This window comes from Pseudophryne corroboree, chromosome 2 (assembly GCF_028390025.1).
Source record: "Pseudophryne corroboree isolate aPseCor3 chromosome 2, aPseCor3.hap2, whole genome shotgun sequence".
Lineage (NCBI taxonomy): Eukaryota > Metazoa > Chordata > Amphibia > Anura > Myobatrachidae > Pseudophryne > Pseudophryne corroboree.
The window spans coordinates 530319215-530341909 of NC_086445.1; the positions used below are offsets into that span (position 1 = coordinate 530319215).

The 22695-nt window shown below is 47.9% G+C and overlaps 1 protein-coding gene across 2 annotated transcripts in view; it reads left to right on the forward strand.

The window, feature by feature from the left end:
* NFYC (nuclear transcription factor Y subunit gamma) overlaps nucleotides 1-22695 on the forward strand; it is a 226727-nt gene that overhangs the window by 166655 nt on the left and 37377 nt on the right. For both annotated transcript variants that reach the window (XM_063954213.1, XM_063954214.1), the window contains exons 3-4: nucleotides 16125-16196; nucleotides 17378-17491. In XM_063954213.1, the coding sequence (XP_063810283.1) occupies nucleotides 16125-16196; nucleotides 17378-17491 (186 nt within the window). The remainder of the gene's footprint in view (nucleotides 1-16124; nucleotides 16197-17377; nucleotides 17492-22695) is intronic.

A 22695-nucleotide genomic window follows, 5' to 3' on the forward strand; every position in this document is an offset into this window, starting at 1 on the left:
CTGCACGCAGGTGAGTTCGCTTCTTCTCCCCTTAGTCCCTCGGTGCAGTGAGCCTGTTGCCAGCAGGTCTCACTGAAAATAAAAAACCTACTTTAAACTTTTACACTAAGCAGCTCAGGAGAGCCCCTTAGGCTGCACCCGTCTCGTTCGGGCACAAAAATCTAACTGAGGCTTGGAGGAGGGTCATAGGGGGAGGAGCCAGTGCACACCAGGTAGTCCTAAAGCTTTTTACTTTTGTGCCCAGTCTCCTGCGGAGCCGCTATTCCCCATGGTCCTTTCGGAGTCCCCAGCATCCACTAGGACGTTAGAGAAAGGGTATTATGTTTGGTGAGAAAAAACTACCTGTAGTTTCTCTGACGTCCTAGTGGATGCTGGGGACTCCGTAAGGACCATGGGGAATAGCGGCTCCGCAGGAGACTGGGCACAAAAGTAAAGCTTTAGAACTACCTGGTGTGCACTGCCTCCTCCCCCTATGACCCTCCTCCAAGCCTCAGTTAGATTTTTGTGCCCGAACGAGAAGGGTGCACACTAGGTGGCTCTCCTGAGCTGCTTAGTGAAAAGTTTAGTTTTAGGTTTTTTATGTTCAGTGAGACCTGCTGGCAACAGGCTCACTGCATCGAGGGACTAAGGGGAGAAGAAGCGAACTCACCTGCGTGCAGAGTGGATTGGGCTTCTTAGGCTACTGGACATTAGCTCCAGAGGGACCAATCACAGGCCCAGCCATGGATAGGTCCCAGAGCCGTGCCGCCGGCCCCCTTACAGAGCCAGAAGACAGAAGAGGTCCGGAAAATCGGCGGCAGAAGACGTCCTGTCTTCAACAAGGTAGCGCACAGCACTGCAGCTGTGCGCCATTGCTCTCAGCACACTTCACACTCCGGTCACTGAGGGTGCAGGGCGCTGGGGGGGGGCGCCCTGAGACGCAATAAAAACACCTTGGATGGCAAAAAATGCATCACATATAGCTCCTGGGCTATATGGATGAATTTAACCCCTGCCAGAATACACAGAAAAACGGGAGATAAGGCCGCCGAGAAGGGGACGGAGCCTATCTCCTCAGCACACTGGCGCCATTTTCCCTCACAGCTCCGTTGGAGGGAAGCTCCCTGGCTCTCCCCTGCAGTCACTACACTACAGAAAGGGTTAAAAAAGAGAAGGGGGCACTAATTACGCGCAGTATTAAAAATACAGCAGCTATAAGGGGAAAAACACTTATATAAGGTTATCCCTGTATATATATAGCGCTCTGGTGTGTGCTGGCAAACTCTCCCTCTGTCTCCCCAAAGGGCTAGTGGGGTCCTGTCCTCTATCAGAGCATTCCCTGTGTGTGTGCTGTGTGTCGGTACGTTTGTGTCGACATGTATGAGGAGAAAAATGATGTGGAGACGGAGCAGATTGCCTGTAATAGTGATGTCACCCCCTAGGGGGTCGACACCTGAGTGGATGAACTGTTGGAAGGAATTACGTGACAGTGTCAGCTCTGTATAAAAGACAGTGGTTGACATGAGACAGCCGGCTACTCAGCTTGTGCCTGTCCAGACGTCTCATAGGCAGTCAGGGGCTCTAAAGCGCCCGTTACCTCAGATGGCAGATATAGACGCCGACACGGATACTGACTCCAGTGTCGACGGTGAAGAGACAAATGTGACTTCCAGTAGGGCCACACGTTACATGATTGAGGCAATGAAAAATGTTTTACACATTTCTGATAATACGAGTACCACCAAAAAGGGGTATTATGTTCGGTGAGGAAAAACTACCTGTAGTTTTCCTGAATCTGAGAAATTAAATGAGGTGTGTGATGATGCGTGGGTTTCCCCCGATAACAACTGATAATTTCTAAAATGTTATTGGCATTATATCCTTTCCCGCCAGAGGTTAGGGTGCGTTGGGAAACACCCCCTAGGGTGGATAAAGCGCTCACACGCTTGTAAGAACAAGGGCTCTACCCTCTCCTGAGATGGCCGTCCTTAAGGATCCTGCTGATAGAAAGCAGGAGGGTATCCTAAAATGTATTTACACACATACTGGTGTTATACTGCGACCAGCAATCGCCTCAGCCTGGATGTGCAGTGCTGGGTTGGCGTGGTCGGATTCCCTGACTGAAAATATTGATACCCTAGATAGGGACAGTATATTATTGCCTATAGAGCATTTAAAAGATGCATTTCTATATATGCGTGATGCACAGCGGAATATTTGCCGACTGGCATCAAGTCTAAGTGCGTTGTCCATTTCTGCCAGTAGAGGGTTATGGACACGACAGTGGTCAGGTGATGCGGATTCCAAACGGCATTTGGAAGTATTGCCTTATTAAGGGGAGGAGTTATTTGGGGTCGGTCTTTCAGACCTGGTGGCCACGGCAACAGCTGGGAAATCCACGCTTGTACCCCAGGTCGCCTCTCAACATAAGAAGACGCCGTATTATCAGGCGCAGTCTTTTCGTGGGCAAGCGGGCAAAAGGTTCCTCATTTCTGCCCCGTGACAGAGGGAGAGGAAAAAGGCTGCAGAAATCAGCCAGTTCCCAGGAACAGAAGCCCTCTCCCGCCTCTGCCAAGCCCTCAGTATGACGCTGGGGCTTTACAAGCAGAATCAGGCACGGTGGGGGCCCGTCTCAATGAATTTCAGCGCGCAGTGGGCTCACTCGCAAGTAGACCCCTGGATCCTTCAGGTGATATCTCAGGGGTACAAATTGGAATTCGAGACGTCTCCCCCTCGCGGTTTCCTAAAGTCGGCTTTACCGATGTCTCCTCCTGACAGGGAGGCAGTTTTGGAAGCCATTCACAAGCTGTATTCCCAGCAGGTGATAATCAAGGTACCCCTCCTGCAACAGGGAACGGGGTATTATTCCACACTGTTGTGGTACCGAAGCCGGACGGCTCGGTGAGACCGATTCTAAATGTAAAATCTTGAACACTTACATACGGAGGTTCAAATTCAAGATCGAGTCACTCAGAGCAGTGATTGCGAACCTGGAAGAAGGGGACTACATGATGTCTCGGGACATCAAGGATGCTTACCTTCATGTCCAAATTTACCCTTCTCACCAAGGGTACCTCAGGTTTATGGTACAGAACTGTCACTATCAGTTTCAGACGCTGCCGTATGGATGGTCCACGGCACCCCGGGTCTTTACCAAGGTAATGGCCGAAATGATGATACTCCTTCGAAGGAAGGGAATTTTAGTTATCCCTTACTTGGACGATTCCCTGATGAGGGTAAGATCCAGGGAACAGTTGGAGGTCGGTGTAGCACTATCTCAGGTAGTGTTGCGGCAGCACGATTGGATTCTCAATATTCCAAAATCGCAGCTGATTCCGACGACTCGTCGTCTGTTCCTAGGGATGATCCTGGACACAGTCCAGAAAAAGGTGTTTCTCCCGGAGGAGAAAGTCAGGGAGTTATCCGAGCAGCAATCGCCTCAGCCTGGATGTGCAGTGCTGGGGTGGCTTGGTCGGATTCCCTGACGGAAAATATTGATACCCTGGATAGGGACACTATATTACTGACTATAGAGCATTTAAAAGATGCGTTTTTATATATGCGTGATGCACAGAGGGATATTTGCCGACTGGCATCAAGAGTAAGTGCGCTGTCCATATCTGCCAGAAGAGGGTTATGGACGCGGCAGTGGTCAGGTGATGCTGATTCCAAAAGGCATATGGAAGTATTGCCTTATAAAGGGGAGGAGTTATTTGGGGTAGGTCTATCGGACCTGGTATCCACGGCAACTGCTGGGAAATCCACATTTTTACCCCAGGTAGCCTCTCAACATAAAAAGACGCCGTATTATCAGGCGCAGTCCTTTCGGCCCCATAAGGGCAAGCGGGCGAAAGGCTCCTCATTTCTGCCCCGTGGCAGAGGGAGAGGAAAAAGGCTGCAGCAAGTAGCCAGTTCCCAGGAACAGAAGCCCTCTCCCACTTCTGCCAAGTCCTCAGCATGACGCTGGGGCTCTACAAGCGGACTCAGGCACGGTGGGGGCCCGTCTCAAGAATTTCAGCGCGCAGTGGGCTCACTCACAAGTGGATCCCTGGATCCTACAAGTGATATCTCAGGGGTACAAATTGGAATTCGAGGCGTCTCCCCCTCGCAGTTTCCTAAAGTCTGCCTTACCGACGTCTCCCTCCGACAGGGAGGCGGTATTGGAAGCCATTCACAAGCTGTATTCACAACAGGTGATAATCAAGGTACCCCTCCTGCAACAGGGAAAGGGGTATTATTCCACGCTGTTTGTGGTACCGAAGCCGGATGGCTCGGTGAGACCTATTCTAAATCTAAAATCTTTGAACACTTACATACAGAGGTTCAAATTCAAGATGGAGTCACTCAGAGCGGTGATCGCGAACCTGGAAGAAGGGGATTATATGGTGTCTCTGGACATCAAGGATGCTTACCTCCATGTCCCAATTTACCCTTCTCACCAAGGGTACCTCAGGTTTGTGGTACAGAATTGCCACTATCAGTTTCAGACGCTGCCGTTTGGATTGTCCACGGCGCCCCGGGTCTTTACCAAAGTAATAGCCGAAATGATGATACTCCTTCGAAGGAAGGGAGTTTTAATTATCCCTTACTTGGACGATCTCCTGATAAGGGCAAGATCCAAGGAACAGTTGGTAGTCGGAGTAGCACTGTCTCAAGTAGTGCTGCGGCAGCACGGTTGGATTCTCAATATCCCAAAATCGCAGCTGATCCCGACGACACGTCTTCTATTCCTAGGGATGATCCTGGACACAGTCCAGAAAAAGGTGTTTCTCCCGGAAGAGAAAGCCAGAGAGTTATCCGAGCTAGTCAGAAACCTCCTAAAACCAGGCCAAGTATCAGTGCACCAATGCACAAGGGTCCTGGGAAAAATGGTAGCTTCCTACGAAGCAATCCCATTCGGCAGATTCCACGCAAGAACATTCCATTGGGACCTGCTGGACAAATGGTCTGGATCGCATCTTCAGATGCATCAGCGAATAACCCTGTCCCCAAGGACAAGGGTGTCTCTCCTGTGGTGGTTGCAGAGTGCTCATCTTCTAGAGGGCCGCAGATTCGGCATTCAGGACTGGGTTCTGGTGACCATGGATGCCAGCCTGCGAGGCTGGGGAGCAGTCACACAGGGAAGAAACTTCCAGGGCTTGTGGTCAAGCCTGGAGACATCACTTCACATAAATATCCTGGAGTTAAGAGCCATTTACAATGCTCTAAGCCAAGCAAGACCTCTGCTTCAAGGTCAGCCGGTGCTGATCCAGTCGGACAACATCACGGCAGTCGCCCATGTAAACAGACAGGGCGGCACAAGAAGCAGGAGGGCAATGGCAGAAGCTGCAAGGATTCTTCGCTGGGCGGAAAATCATGTGATAGCACTGTCAGCAGTGTTCATTCCGGGAGTGGACAACTGGGAAGCGGACTTCCTCAGCAGGCACGACCTCCACCCGGGAGAGTGGGGACTTCACCCAGAAGTCTTCCACATGATGATAAACCGTTGGGAAAAACCAAAGGTGGACATGATGGCGTCCCGCCTCAACAAAAAACTGGACAGGTATTGCGCCAGGTCAAGGGACCCTCAAGCAATAGCTGTGGACGCTCTGGTAACACCGTGGGTGTACCAGTCGGTGTATGTGTTCCCTCCTCTGCCTCTCATACCCAAGGTGCTGAGAATTATACGGCGGGGAGGAGTAAGAACTATTCTCGTGGCTCCGGATTGGCCAAGAAGGACTTGGTACCCGGAACTTCAAGAGATGCTCACAGTGGACCCGTGGCCTCTACCTCTGAGAAGGGACCTGCTCCAGCAGGGACCCTGTCTGTTCCAAGACTTACCGCGGCTGCGTTTGACGGCATGGCGGTTGAACGCCGGATCCTAAAGGAAAAAGGCATTCCAGACGAAGTCATCCCTACTTTGATAAAAGCCAGAAAGGATGTAACCGCAAAGCATTATCACCGCATCTGGCGGAAATATGTTGCGTGGTGCGAGGCCAAAAAGGCCCCAATGGAGGAATTTCAACTGGGTCGATTCCTGCATTTCCTGCAAGCAGGAGTGTCTATGGGCCTAAAGTTAGGATCCATTAAGGTCCAGATTTCGGCCCTGTCGATTTTCTTTCAGAGAGAACTGGTTTCAGTGCCTGAAGTCCAGACGTTTGTTAAGGGAGTGCTACATATACAGCCTCCTTTTGTGCCTCCAGTGGCACCCTGGGATCTGAATGTTGTTTTGGATTTCCTAAAATCACATTGGTTTGAACCACTCAACACTGTGGAATTAAAATATCTCACATAGAAAAGTGGTCATGTTGTTGGCCCTGGCTTCAGCCAGGCGTGTGTCCGAATTGGCGGCTTTATCCTGTAAAAGCCCTTACCTGATTTTTCATGCGGACAGGGCAGAATTGAGGACTCGTCCTCAATTTCTCCCAAAGGTGGTTTCAGCGTTTCATCTGAACCAGCCTATTGTGGTACCTGCGGCTACTAAGGACTTGGAGGACTCCAAGTTGCTGGACGTTGTCAGGGCCCTGAAAATATATGTTTCCAGGACGGCTGGAGTCAGAAAATCTGACTCGCTATTTATCCTGTACGCACCCAACAAGCTGGGTGCTCCTGCTTCTAAGCAGACTATTGCTCGCTGGATTTGTAGTACAATTCAGCTTGCGCATTCTGTGGCAGGCCTGCCACAGCCAAAATCTGTAAAAGCCCACTCCACAAGGAAGGTGGGCTCATCTTGGGCGGCTGCCCGAGGGGTCTCTGCTTTACAACTCTGCCGAGCTGCTACTTGGTCAGGGTCAAATACTTTTGTAAAATTTTACAAATTTGACACTCTGGCTGAGGAGGACCTGGAGTTTTCTCACTCGGTGCTGCAGAGTCATCCGCACTCTCCCGCCCGTTTGGGAGCTTTGGTATAATCCCAATGGTCCTTACGGAGTTCCCAGCATCCACTAGGACGTCAGAGAAAATAAGAATTTACTTACCGATAATTCTATTTCTCGTAGTCCGTAGTGGATGCTGGGCGCCCATCCCAAGTGCGGATTGTCTGCAATACTTGTACATAGTTATTGTTAACAAATCGGGTTATTGTTGTTGTGAGCCATCTATCCAGAGGCTCCTCTGTTATCATGCTGTTAACTGGGTTCATATCACAGGTTGTACGGTGTGATTGGTGTGGCTGGTATGAGTCTTACCCGGGATTCAAAATTCTTCCTTATTGTGTACGCTCGTCCGGGCACAGTATCCTAACTGAGGCTTGGAGGAGGGTCATAGGGGGAGGAGCCAGTGCACACCAGGTAGTCCTAAAGCTTTTCTTTTTGTGCCCAGTCTCCTGCGGAGCCGCTATTCCCCATGGTCCTTACGGAGTTCCCAGCATCCACTACGGACTACGAGAAATAGAATTATCGGTAAGTAAATTCTTATTTTTTCACTATCTGCAGCACAGAGACTTGCTGCAGATGCAGTGGCATACCCTCCAACTGTACCTTTTTGGCAGGTACAGGACCTTTTTTTTTATAGTCTGAACCGATTTTTGGCTCTCCAAACTTCCATTGAAAGTATAGGAAAAGGGGCGTGGCCACGCCCCTTTTCGAATTTGAACTAATTTGTATGCGTAAATTGTTGGAGGATATGTTGCTGCAGATGCACTGGACCTGGAGCTGCAGCTCCATGAGCCCCATTGTTAATCCTGCTCTGGGAACACACAGCAGCCAAAAGGTAGAACCTCCCATTGGTTGTAACCTGTGTGGGAGGGCGTTTCTTGCCCAATCAGCTGTGGGCTGGGTGTGATAGACCTGCTGCTAACCCAATGAGAGCTCCTAGCCACGCCCAGCGTTATACACAGAGTCACAGATCTGGACTATTATATAGGAGATTTCCCTTATAAAAACAAACAAACAAAAAAACACTCACGTGCTACTTACGATGTGTCCTCATACATCTAGCCTCAATGCACCATGCAGTGTGAAATGTCTGGCATAAGTGAGACGCCAGGTCCCGTGCAGCTCTGCTGGCCCCTGCAATGCGACTGGGACGCCCCAGGAGACTGTGCTGATTAATTTGATATGACACGTGTATATTGTGTGTGAGTCTGTATACAGAGCAGAACAGAACTATAGCGAAAAAAGCTGCGGCTGGTACATTGTTGCACTTTGTGTACAAATTCAGAGACTCAGTTGCACACAAATATACAAGAGCCATATATCAATTTAATCTGCACTGTCTCCTCGTGCGTCCTAGTCGCAAAGTGTTGCGAGTAAGATGCCTTTTCAGCAAAAAAATACGCCCGGAACTAGAAGATTCTTGCGTGACCTCGTGTGCCAAGAGGGTCTGTTTGGAGTGGCTGCAGCAAAGATGTGTGAGGACATATCTGGGGGATACCTACAGGTATATAACCCACTCATATAGTGGGAGAACATTGAAGAAACAGCCATGCTTTTGTCCTGTAACCGCTGCTTGCCCTTGTTTTATTTGTTTCCTACTTGACATGAGAAATGCTGTCATATAACGCTGTAAAGTCCACTGATATATGAGCTGTCAGTCATTGATTCAGGTGTTGGTTAGATATTTATTAAAACAGTCATCCGTTATGCTGGCCACACACGCGGGCTGATTCTGCTGCATACTGATATTTTCATTTCATCTAGGCTGCGCAGGTCTGATGTGGTACCTGCTGGCAGATGATTGCATAGGCTGCCAGTTGCCCTCCGCAGACTGTGTTAGTTATATTGTTCATAGGCACACTGATGGCTTCACATGTACTGTATAATGCCATCTCGCTGACCAAATGTGTGTATGAAGCCAGGTACAAATTGTGAAACCTGTGGTTTGTAAGGGAGGGATTAAGGTTAGTCATATTATGGTGCCCCTATTTTATTCTACTACAACATACATTTAGTTTAGCATCACACTTACAATATTTTGTTTTCTTTTCAATCCATTTTCATAAAAAAAAATAAAAAAAATGCCTGGCAATAAGATTGCAGTTTCAGTAAGATGGGAGCTATGCTACCATGCTAGGGTATTTCACACACAGCAGTAGTTACTTTACATTCTTTTAATATAGTGCGAAGTACTGGAGAGCACTGTTGCTTGTTCCCTGATTGGTTTGGTTTCATTGATGTGCTTAGGAACAATGTGTGTTAGTGACATAACACTAGCATACATATCCCTTTCCCATCTGATAAAGAAAATACGCTCCTGGCTTATGCTGGGTACACACCTGACCGATCGGCGGGCCAACGGACTGATTGATTTGGTAGCTATACACACTTAACAATCACCGGCTCGATAGCCTGGCCAGATATTACAGCTGGGTAGGCATTTAAATTTGCCCTCCCATTTGTGATGTCATTGTCTGTAGTTCCTGCAGCCAGCAATGTACTGACTGTCAGCTGCCCGTACACACAGGCAGATGTACTGATAAAGCTGCATCTGCCGTGCTACAGGGCTGACTCAATATGTGTGTGAACAATGTCGTTCAGGCATATCAGCTGCAGACATGAGCTGATGCATGATTGATATATCTCATAGTGTGTATCCAGTCCTAAACTGGGCGTACACTATACTATTATCCGGTGGATAATCTGCCAGATCTGGTTGGTAGTATTGAAAATCTGGCAATGGATAAGAGCAAATGACCATTTGCTCCCAAACACTGGAATAAGAACAAAAACTGTAGTTCATAAAAATTGGTTAAATCATGGACAAGTTTTGTCCATTTTCCAGTGTTTGGGAACAAATGATAGATTGTAATTTGCTCAGTACACCGTGCAGACCCACAGCTTCTGAGGGGGCGAACTGAGTCTCAGTACACTATATGTGAACACAGTACCCAGACTGGCATTACAGACTTAAAAGGGGGCTAACTCCATTTTAGGCACTAAATTACCTCAGCCAGTATATAAAAAAAAAGCGGTAAAACTGTTCGCCATTGAAAGGTTGGGGCTTCGCTATGAGCGGATCCAGCAGCTTACCAGCGCCATTTTCCCTCTGCAGCTGACACAGACGCTGACTGACAGGGATGCGCGGCTCCTCCGGCGAGACTCCAGATTACCTCAGCGGTACCAGGGGGTCATAGCAGGGGAGTGGTTATTAGTGTACTAAATTCCTAATCTAGGTACTTAGTCTGCGACCCGACTAAGCTTGGCATTGATGGTAAGGGCGCTGTGTGCTGGCTCCAGACTTTCTCTGTGTCTCCCTGGAAGACTTTTTGTGGGTTGATTGTGCATTTAACCTTTTCCTGTGTGTGTGTGCGGTCACTGTTACAGTATGTCAGACAAAGAGTGTGTTTCATGTAAGGCACAGTGTTCCTTGTCTCCAGGGGGTTCACTAGTGTGTACTCATTAGGGGAATGATTTCCAATATTTTTACTAAATTGTCCCGCAATGAGAAAGAGACGCAATACTTAAGACAATCTGTGACTGAGTTTATGAAAAGAGACTCAGTATCCAAACCAGCGTCTCAGTCCCCTGCCATTTGTCCGCAAAAACGTACTTTGGCCCATATCCTGCAGTCTGATTCTGATGATGATGGGTCAGACGTGGAGGAGGGGGGGAGGTGGACTCAGAGGTGGGGGAGGCTACTCTGTCACAGGGAATAGAGGCTTTCATAGAAGTTCTGCATATCCCTGATAAGATGACAGAGGAGAGTGAGGAATCTTATTTTAATATAAAAGGAATCCTCAGCCACTTTTCCTGTGTCAAAGGAACTAAATACCCTGTTTGAAGAATCGTGTGTTAATCCTGATAGGAAAATTCAAATCCCTAAAAGGTTGATATCTTTTCCTTTCCCTCCTGAGGATAGGAAAAAATTAGAAAATCCACCGACAGTGGATGCATCCGTATCCTGGCTGTCGCGAAAGTTGTATTGCCTGTCCCGGGTGCAGTCTCCCTGAAAGACACGGCTGATCGTAAAATTGAGACCACACTCAAATCCTTGTATACCTCTGCTGGGTGGCCCAGAGACCCATTATAGCATGTGGGTGGATTACTGAAGCCATTGCCAAATGGTCAGGTAACCTAATTAAGGGGTTATTTTACTCCTGCAACATATACAGGACTCTGCAAACTTTATGGTAGAAGCCATAAAAGAAATAGGCTTGCTTAATGCACGCACCACTGCTATGGCAGTGTCAGCACGCAGGGGATTATGGCTACGCCAATGGACTGCTGATGCGGACTCCAGGAAAGGCATGGAAGGCCTTCCCTTCACAGGAGAGGCCTTATTGGAGATGAACTAGACAAATGGATCTCCAAAGCTACTGCGGGTAAGTCCACAAATCTTCCTTCGGCAGCTCCCCCAGCCAGGAACGCTTACTCAGATCCCAATTTACAGTCTTTTTGGACTGCCAAGTTTAGGGGCAAGGCCAGAGGTTCTACCGCCGCGAGAGGTGCTAGAGGTAAACCACGCAAATCAGCAATGGCCGGTTCTCAGGAACAGAGCTCAAGCTCTGCTTCTTCCAAACCTTCAGCATGACTGTGGACCGCGATATCTGAAAGACTGGCAGGTTCGTGCCAGGATCCCTGGGTCATAGATCTTATTTCCCGGGGCTCCAGGAGTTCCCACCTCACAGATTCTTCAAATCAGGCTTACCAGTTTGGCAAGAGGCAAGTATAACTTTACAGGATGCCATTCAAAAACTGGTACAGACTCAGGTCATTGTTCCAGTTCCACCTCATCTGCAAAACAAGGGATATTATTCTAACTTGTTTGTAGTACAGAAAACGGACAGTTCGGTAAAACCGATTTTGAACCTCAAGTCGTTGAACCCGTACTTACGAGTGTTCAAATTCAAGATGGAATCTCTGAGAGCGGTGATCTCAGGTCTGGAGGAGGGGGAATTCCTAGTGTCTCTGGATATCAAGGATGTGTACCTTCACATTCCGATCTGGCCGCCTCATCAGGCTTATTTACGGTGTGCACTGCAGGACTGTCACTACCAGTTCCAGGCTCTGCCACTTAGTCTTTTCACGGCACCGAGAGTGTTCACCAAAGTGATGGCAGATGATGTTTCTACTCTGCAAACAGGGAGTGAACATAATTCCGTGCCTGGACGATCTTCTGATAAGGCACCTTCCAGGGAGCAGTTGTTGGACAGCATTGGCCTCTCAACCAGACTACTCCTGGATCACGGGTGGATTCTGAACTTACCAAAATCTCACATGGAACCGACGCAGAGGCTTCCTTTCCTGGGAATGATACTGGACACAGAGTCTCAGAGAGAGTTCCTTCCCTTGGAGAAGGCTATGGTAATCTAGTCGATGGTCCGGGCTGTTCCGACGCCAACCTGGATCTCGGTGCATCTGTGCATTCGCCTTCTGGGGAAAATGGTGGCCTCTTACGAGGCACTTCAGTACAGAAGGATTCATGCGAGGCCCTTCCAACTAGATCTATTGGACAAATGGGCCAGATCGCATCTTCACATGCACCAGAGGATCTGTCTGTCACCAAGAGCCAGGATCTCCCTGCTGGGATGGCTACAGACTTCTCACCTCATCGAGGGTTGCAGGTTCGGGATTCAGAATTGGATTCTACTAACCACAGTTGCAAGCCTCAGTGGTTGGGGAGCTGTCACCCAGGGGGTGCAGTTTCAAGGAAGATGGTCAAGTCGAGAAGTCATCCTTCCAATAAACATCCTGGAACTCAGGGTTATCTACCTTCTGCAGGCCTCATCTCTACTTCGGAATCAGGCCATTCAAGTCCGGTCGGACAATGTATCGGCGGTGATGTACATAAACCGACAGGGTGGAACGAAAAACAGAGCAGCAATGTCAGAGGTGTCGAGAATTCTCCTCTGGGCGGAAAAACACGCCGTGACGTTGTCAGCAATCTTCATTCCGGGAGTAGACAACTGGTAAGCAGACTTCCTCAGCAGACACTACCTGGTTGACACGTCGTTGGGGATCTCCACTGATCGACATGATGTCCTCTCGACTCAACAAGAAGCTCAAGTGGTATTGTTCCAGGTTGAGACACCCACAAGCAGTGGTGGTAGACGCTCTGATAACTTTGTGGGTCTACCAGCTGGTGTACGCGTTTCCTCCACTTCCTCTGATCCCAAGAATTCTAAAGAGAGGGAAAAGGTTCAAGCAACCCTCATTGCTCCGGACTGGCCTCGAAGGGCCTGGTACGCGGATCTTCTCGAGATGCTGATCGAACATCCGTGGCCTCTACCTCTTTGCGAGAATCTTCTGCAGCAGGTCCCGTTCGTCTATCAAGACTTACCGCGGCTACGTTTACCGGCATGGCAGTTGAACGGCTGATTCTAGCCAGGAGAGGGATTCCTGACAAGGTCATCCCGACTATGATCCAAGCTAGGAAAGTGGTAACGTCTAAACATTACCACCATATATGGAAGAAGTATGTCTCTTGGTGTGAGAGCAGACAATATTCTGCAGTGGAATTTCATCTGGGACGTCTCCTGCTTTTTCTGCAGTCGGGAGTGGATGTGGGCCTACGTCTAGTCTCCATAATAGTCCAGATTTCGTTCTTGTCTATTTTCTTTCAGAAACAATTGGCTTCTCTCCGTGAGGTCCAGACGTTCTTGAAAGGTGTTCTGCACATCCAACCTCTTTGTACCTCCCACGGCACCTTGGGATCTCAATTTGGTGCTGCAGTTCCTCCATTCGGACTGGTTTTAACCTTTACAGGAGGTTGACCTAAAGTACCTTACGTGAAAGACCGTCACACTGTTGTCCTTGGCTTCAGCAAGACGTGTGTCGGAGCTAGAGGTGTTGTCTCACAAGAGTCCCTACTTAATTTTCCATGAGGACAGAGCTGAACTCAGAACTCGTCAGCAATTTCTTCCTAAAGTGGTGTCCGCGTTTCACCCAACCTATTGTGGTTCCGGCTGTTACGGACACCTGTGCTACTTCAAAGTCTTTGGATGCTGTGAGGGCTTTGAAGGTGTATGTAAAGAGAACAGCTCGTCACAGGATATCTGACTCGCTGTTCGTTGTCTATGATCCCAATAAAATTGGGTGTCCTGCTTCAAAGCAGACAATTGCATGCTGGATCAGGTTCACTCTCGAGCATGCTTATTCCACGGCAGGTTCCGAAATCTGTACAGGCCCACTACTAGGTCGGTGGGTTCTTCTTGGGCGGCTGCCCGGGGTGTGTTGGCTTTACATCTCTGCCGAGCAGCTACTTGGTCAGGTTCAAGCAAGTTTGTTAAGTTCTACAAGTTCGATACTTTGGCCTCTGAGGACCTTCAGTTTGGTCAGTCAGTTCTGCAGGAACCTCCGCACTCTCCCACCCGGTTTGAGAGCTTTGGTACTTCCCCGTGGTCCTAACTGGATTCCCAGTATCCTCTAGGACAGATAGGTATATCCATGGCTCATCACAAATGGTTAAATCAAATTGACTAAGGTGTTATTTAAGTCACCTGTGGCCATGCATGGATACATTTAAAATCAGGACCGTTGGGGTGCCTTGAGGACCGTGTTTGGGAACCTCTGCCCTAGGACGTAAGAGAAAATAGGATTTTAATTACCTACCAGTAAATCCTTTTCTCGTAGTCCTTAGGGGATACTGGGTGCCTGTCCGGTGCTTCATTCTTTCTGCACTGTTACTTGGTTCAGCAATGTTGTTTGGTTCAGCTGTTGCTGTTCCTGTTTTCAAGTTTGGTTAGCATGGCTTTCCTATTGTTCTTTGTGTGCTGGTTCGTAATCTCACCACTTTCCTTTTTCTATATCCTTCTCTTAGTATGTCCCATATGTATGTCCGTCTCCTTGGGCACAGTTTCCTAGACTGAGTCATAGAGGGAGGAGCCAGGACACACTATCAAATTCTTAAAGTGCCCAAGGCTCCTAGTGGACCCGTCTATACCGCCATGGTACTAAATGGATTCCCAGTGTCCCCTGTGGACTACGAGAAAAGGATTTACCGGTAGGTAATTAAAATACTATTTTTTCAGCTGCCCTGATAGGCTGCAGATCCAGTATCACGGCCAGAGACCAGGCTGGATGATGTTTGTATCATGCACTATATTCAGTGTAACTACTTTTTGCAATAGATCCATGGCATAAGGAACCAAACACTACTTGGTTCTTATTGGGAATTCCTTCTAAAGAACTTCAGTAACAAATCCACGAAGAATGCATCTTGTAGAAACTAACTTTTATGTTAGTATTCTGACTAGGTTGATCTGGTACATATTTCTAATTGAGAATACCCATTAGAAACGGAGTGCCAAGACTTTTGTGACATTGGATCTTCATTTTATATAGTGTGAGTTGATCAACTGATTTTTGAAAATATGTATCCCGAGTCCCTTGAACTTCACCAACCTGAAACTTAAAGTTTCCATCTATCTAATCCAGTAACAAAATCAGTATGAGTAAGTGATAAAAGGATTTTCAGCCCTATTTTGTAGAGGTGTGCCTGCTATTGCATAAAATCTACCCGTAATCAAATTACCATTTTAAAAGAAATGGTGGTCTCATTATATTCGTGGTTCTTATTGTAATTGTTTGACAGCAGCCCTTACAGGGGCATATCATCAGCCTAGGCTAACTACATCATCTATAGATTTATACAATGAATAATTCAATAAGACCAATATAAATATGTATACATGTCTGCACTTTTGAAAAGTCCTACTTCATCCTATGTTAAATTTGAAAAGTGTCTTTTGTTCTGTATTTTATCGTTTTCCTTTTAAAGTAATTAGTAAAAATTGTTAAATAACGTGGGTGCCTGCAAGGTTTTCAACACTAAATGCTCTCCTGAGTGAAGGAGAGGTCCAACATCACTTCAACCAGTCACCATGGCAATGATTGGGCTAATATGAACACTGTTTTCCTAATCGGGAAAAGCACCACAGTAAAGTAATCCCATGTGGTGCCACCCTACAAGGGTCAATAAAAGAAGGGAGGATTAAGGATGAAGTGCATTTGCAATGGCAAGGAAATGCAGGCACAGCACATCATTCCTACGCCGCCGCCACTTCCCATAACCACCAAATCTCCCCTCGAAGCTCACAGATTTTTGCAGGCAGCCCAACGGGCTGTAGACAAAAATACATGAGTCCAGGGCTACCTTCAGTATGGCATATGACAGCGCTTAGTACTTCATGTCATGGCTACCTGAATTTATCCCTTAGGCTTTATTAAGCCACTGTTGAGTGTAAAAAGATGTTTCACATTTTAATAGCTCTTGTGTATGTCTTCCAGAAGGACTTCAGGGTCCAGGAGCTTCCACTGGCTCGCATAAAAAAAATTATGAAACTTGACGAAGATGTAAAGGTGAGTCTTTCTTTTTTTCTTTTTTTTTTTTACCAGAACTGTTTAAAATATTTATACTTTAAGCCAAACCAAAGCTTAATTGTTGCTGATGTAAACTTTGTTTATTTTGTTGGCGGGGGGGGGGGGTGGGGGATCTTCTTTGTGAGGGTGGCAGCTATGACTGGCAATTAGATTACAGCCTTACTACCCTCAAGTTTTTAAGGCTGAGTCCAGATGGTTAAATCAAATCAAACTGAGGTACTTCTTAAGTTACCTGTGCTCAAGCGTGGATATTTTTAAAACCTGGACTGTAATGGTGGACTTAGGGTAACTCTATGTTACGCTATTAAAGGCCTTTAGCACAGTGGGTCACAAATGTAGGGGCTTTGCTTCAAAGCAGTGCCCACATTAGTCTTCCCATTGGGCTTTGTTATTATATCACTATCAGATATTGCCCGTGGCCTACTTTGGGGATTCTATCCCAGTTGTTTAATTGTTTTCAAATATAAACTTCACAAGCAAACAGACCTTGTCCACAGTCATACGCATTAGAATATGTTCTCTGTTACCAGTTTCCAGATGTCATGTTTATGCTAGGTGTGTTCCCAGATGAGCTATGGTATTACTGTGTATCCAATGCTACAGTGCAAGATGCACTTTTCTGTCCACCCTGGGATGTGGAGCTGATCCACAAAACAGAAAACTAGTGGATGAAGGAACAAATAGAATGTTCGCTGATATGTGTATAAAACAAACAGTGCGCTGGAAAAAAAACCCAAAACACTTCATGGGACTTGAAATACTGGTTTATATTGTCAGTGCAGCTAAATAAAAACACAGGTTTAGAGGTTAAATAGTCAGCCTGAATTAATTACTTCATGTGTGAAATAAACTTAAGGCAAGGGGCACAGGACATAAAATTGTATCTGGGTTGGAGCCCTCTCACCATACTTTGGTACTTGTTCACAATGCGGGAGGGTTATGAAGCCAAAATGTACCCTATGCAGGATGGAACTTTCAACTGGGATAGCATCCTGTCTGACGCTACCTAATTGGGCTGCTCTGCTGTGTGCTGCAGATTGACTATAGTAAGGCCATCTGTGATGGTGTACTAATCCTTCCACGAATATTTAAATCCGTAGGAACATTTATCTAGCCAGAAAAACTGTTGACATCTTTAAACCATCTTTATTCTAATGTAGATGATCAGTGCTGAAGCTCCAGTTCTTTTTGCCAAAGCTGCTCAGATTTTTATAACAGAGTTGACATTACGTGCCTGGATTCACACAGAGGACAACAAAAGAAGAACTTTGCAGGTAATACCGATCACCCAACTTCTCTCAGGAGACACTTTAAAAGCTGTGTAATAAATAATTTGTGCTGGAGAGGTATACAAAAACATCCACTGCATTAAGCTGTGTTTTTAGTTAAAATAAATACAAAAAAATTGTTTGTACGGGTGAGACAGCTGAAACCACATGTCTGTCACAACTGGTATGTATAAATAAAGTCCAGTGGTACTTGGCGTTATTCCCCATCTACTAGAAGCATGAGGTTTGCCACAAAATTTTTTTTGCAGGGGCTCAGCCCGATGCCGAGAAGCTCGCGCAATAGTTTTACATGTTAATAAGCTTTCTCTGACGTCCTAGTGGATGCTGGGTACTCCGTAAGGACCATGGGGAATAGACGGGATCCGCAGGAGACTGGGCACTCTAAAAGAAAGATTAGGTACTATCTGGTGTGCACTGGCTCCTCCCTCTATGCCCCTCCTCCAGACCTCAGTTAGAATCTGTGCCTGGCTCGAGCTGGTTGCACACTAGGGGCTCTCCTGAGCTTCTAGTAAAGAAAGTATTTGTTAGGTTTTTTATTTTCAGTGAGATCTGCTGGCAACAGACTCACTGCTACGAGGGACTTAGGGGAGAGAAGCGAACCTACCTGCTTGCAGCTAGTTTGGGCTTCTAGGCTACTGGACACCATTAGCTCCAGAGGGATCGAACACAGGCCCAGCCTCGGTCGTCCGGTCCCGGAGCCGCGCCGCCGTCCCCCTTGCAGAGCCAGAAGCAAGAAGAACATCCTGGAAATCGGCGGCTGAAGACTCCGGTTTTCATTAAGGTAGCGCACAGCACTGCAGCTGTGCGCCATTGCTCCCTATGCACACCACATACTCCGGTCACTGATGGGTGCAGGGCGCTGGGGGGGGGCGCCCTGGGCTGCAATTAGAGTACCTTACATTGGCAAACAGCACATAATATAGTCTAAAAAACTATATATGTGCAAAAATCCCCTGCCATAATATTAATATAAGAGCGGGAGAAGTCCGCCGTGAAGGGGGCTATCTCCCTCAGCACACTGGCGCCATTTTCTCTTCACAGCTCCGCTGGAAGACAGCTCCCCAGGCTCTCCCCTGCAGTTTCCAGGCTCAAAGGGTAAAAAAGAGAAGGGGGGCACTAAATTTAGGCGCAAACTGTACATGTAAAGCAGCTATAGGGAAAAATCACTTTGTGTTAGTGTAAATCCCTGATTATATAGCGCTGTGGTGTGTGCTGGCATACTCTCTCTCTGTCTCCCCAAAGGACTTTGTGGGGTCCTGTCCTCAGTCAGAGCATTCCCTGTGTGTGTGCGGTGTGTCGGTACGGCTGTGTCGACATGTTTGATGAGGAGGCTTATGTGGAGGCGGAGCAGGTGCCGATAAGTGTGATGTCACCCCCTGCGGGGTCGACACCGGAGTGGATGGATATGTGGAAGGTATTAACCGACAGTGTCAACTCCTTACATAAAAGGTTCGATGACGCAGCTTTGGGACAGCCGGCATCTCAGCCCGCGCCTGCCCAGGCATCTCAGAGACCGTCAGGGGCTCAAAAACGCCCGCTACCTCAGATGGCTGACATAGATGTCGACACGGAGTCTGCCTCCAGTGTCGACGAGGATGAGACAAATATACAATCCACTAGGGCCATCCGATGTATGATTACGGCAATGAAAAATGTGTTGCACATTTCTGACATTAACCCGGTTACCACAAAAAAGGGTATTATGTTTGGGGAGAAAAAGCAGCCAGTGACTTTTCCCCCATCTGATGAGCTAAACGAATTGTGTGAAGAAGCGTGGGGTTCCCCAGATAAGAAACTAGTAATTTCTAAGCGGTTACTAATGGCGTACCCTTTCCCGCTAACGGATAGGTTACGCTGGGAGACATCCCCTAAGGTGGACAAAGCGCTCACACGCTTATCAAAAAAGGTGGCACTGCCGTCTCAGGATACGGCCGCCTTAAAGGAGCCTGCAGATAGAAAGCAGGAGGCTATTACTGAAGTCTGTGTATACACACTCAGGTACTATACTGAGACCTGCTATTGCTTCAGCATGGATGTGTAGTGCTGCAGCAGCATGGTCTGATTCCCTGTCAGATTATGTTGATTCCCTTGACAGGGACACTATTTTGCTAACTATAGAGCATATTAAAGACGTAATCTTATATATGAGAGATGCACAGAGGGACATTTGCCGGCTGGCATCTAGAATTAATGCAATGTCCATTTCTGCCAGAAGAGTATTATGGACTCGGCAGTGGACAGGTGATGCTGATTCTAAAAGGCACATGGAAGTTTTGCCTTTATAAGGGTGAGGAATTGTTTGGGGACGGTCTCTCGGACCTCGTGTCCACAGCAACAGCTGGGAAGTCGACCTTTTTACCTCAGGTCCCCTCACAGCCTAAGAAAGCACCGTATTATCAAGTACAGTCCTTTCGGCCTCAGAAAGGCAAGCGGGTCAGAGGCGCGTCCTTTCTGCCCAGAGGCAGGGGTAGAGGGAAAAAGCTGCACCAGACAGCCAGTTCCCAGGAACAAATATCCTCCCCTGCTTCCACTAAGTCCATTACGCTGGGGCTCCACAGGTGGAGACAGGTGCGGTGGGGGCCCGTCTCCGGAACTTCAGTGACCAGTGGGTTCGCTCACGGGTGGATCTCTGGGTTCTACAGGTATCTCAGGGATACAAGCTGGAGTTCGAGACGTCTCCCCCTCGCCGTTACCTCAAATCAGCCTTGCCTGCTACTCCCAAGGAAAGGGAGGTAGTACTGGCGGCAATTCACAAGCTGTACCTCCAGCAGGTGATAATCAAAGTTCCTCTCCTTCAACAGGGACGAGGTTACTATTCCACAATGTGTGTGATACCGAAACCAGACTGTTCGGTGAGACCCATTCTAAATTTGAAATCCTTGAACACTTATATAAGGAAGTTCAAGTTCAAAATAGAATCGCTCAGGGCGGTTATTGCAAGCCTGGAAGAGGGGGATATTATGGTGTCACTGGACATCATGGATGCTTACCTACATGTCCCCATTTACCCACCTCACCAGGAGTACCTCAAGGTTGTGGTACAGAACTGCCATTACCAATTCCAGACGTTGCCGTTTGGTCTGTCCACGGCACCGAGGGTGTGTTCCAAGGTAATGGCCAAAATGATGATACTCCTTCGAAAGAAGGGAGTTATAATTATCCCGTACTTGGACGATCTCCTTATAAAGGCGAGGTCCAAGAAGCAGTCGTTGATCGGAGTAGCACTATCTCAGTAAGTGCTACAACAGCACGGCTGGATTCTGAATATCCCAAAGTCGCAGCTGGTTCCTACGACGCGTCTGCTGATATTGGGCATGTTTCTGGACACAGAACATAAGGTGTTTCTCCCGGAGGAGAAGGCCAAGGAGTTGTCATCTCTGGTCAGAGACCTCCTGCAACCAAAACAGGTGTCGGTGCATCAGTGCACACGAATCCTGGAAAAGATGGTAGCTTCTTTCGAAGCAATTCCCTTCGGCAGGTTCCTTGCAAGGAACTTTCAGTGGGACCTGTTAGACAAGTGAGGATCGCATCTTCAGATGAATCGCCTGATCACCCTGTCCCCGAGGGCCAGGGTGTCTCTGCTGTGGTGGCTGCAGAGTGCTCATCTTCTCGAGGGCCGCAGATTCGGCATTCAGGACTGGGTCCTGGTGACCACGGAATCAAGCCTCCGAGGTTGGGGAGCAGTCACTCAGGGAAGAAACTTCCAATGACAATGGTCGAGTCAGGAGACTTCCCTACACATTAATATTCTGGACCTAAGTGCCATTTACAATGCCCTAAGGCAAGCAGAAGCCCTGCTTCAAAACCAGCCGGTGCTGATTCAGTCAGACAACATCACGGCTGTCGCCCATGTAAACCGACAAGGCGGCACAAGAAGCAGGATGGCGTTGGCAGAAGCCACAAGGATTCTCCGATGGGCGGAGTATCACGTGCTAACACTGTCAGCAGTGTTCATTCCGGGTGTGGAAAATTAGGAAGCAGACTTCCTCAGCAGGCATGACCTCCACCCGGGAGAGTGGGGACTTCATCCAGAAGTCTTCACGGAGATTGTGAACCGTTGGGAACGGCCACAGGTGGACATGATGGCGTCCCGCCTCAACAAAAGCTAAAATAGTATTGCGCCAGGTCAAGAGACCCTCAGGCGATAGCTGTGGACGCACTAGTGACACCGTGAGTGTACCAGTCGGTTTATTTGTTCCCTCCTCTTCCTCTCATACCCAAGGTACTGAGGATAGTAAGTAAGAGAGGAGTAAGAACTATACTCGTAGTTCTGGATTGGCCAAGAAGCACTTGGTACCCGGAACTACAAGAAATGATCTCGGAGGACCCATGGCCTCTGTATCTCAGACAGGACCTGTTACTGCAGGGGCCCTGTCTGTTCCAAGACTTACCGCGGCTGCGGTTGAACGCCGGATCCTAACGGAAAAGGGCGTTCCAGATGAAGTGATTCCTACGCTGTTAAAGGCTAGGAAAGACGCTGCCTGAAGTTCAGACGTTGTTAAGGGAGTGCTGCATATTCAGACCCTTTTTTGTGCCTCCAGTGGCACCTTGGGATCTCAACGTAGTGTTGGATTTCCTAAAATCACATTGTTTTGAGCCACTTCAGAACGTGGAGTTGAAGTATCTCACGTGGAAAGTGGTCACATATATATATATATTTGGCCTTGGCTTCGGCTAGGCGTGTGTCAGAATTGGCGGCTTTGTCGTGTGAAAGCCCTTATCTGATCTTCCATAGGGACAGGGCAGAATTGAGGACTCGTCCCCAATTTCTCCCTAAGGTGGTATCAGCGTTTCATTTGAACCAACCTATTGTGGTGCCTGCAGCTACTCGGGACTTGGAGGCTTCCAAGTTGCTGGATGTAGTCCGGGCCCTGAAAATTTATGTTTCCAGGACGGCTAGAGTCAGAAAATACTGACTCGCTGTTTCTCCTGCATGCACCCAACAAGCTGGGTGCTCCTGCTTCTAAGCAGACTATTGCTCGCTGGATCTGTAGCACGATTCACCTTGCACATTCTGCGGCTGGACTGCCGCATCCTAAATCAGTAAAAGCCCATTCCACGAGGAAGGGGGCTCTTCTTGGGCGGCTGCCCAAGGGGTCTCGGCATTACAACTTTGCCGAGCTGCTACCTGGTCGGGGTCAAACACATTTGCAAAATTCTACAAGTTTGATACCCTGGCTGAGGAGGAC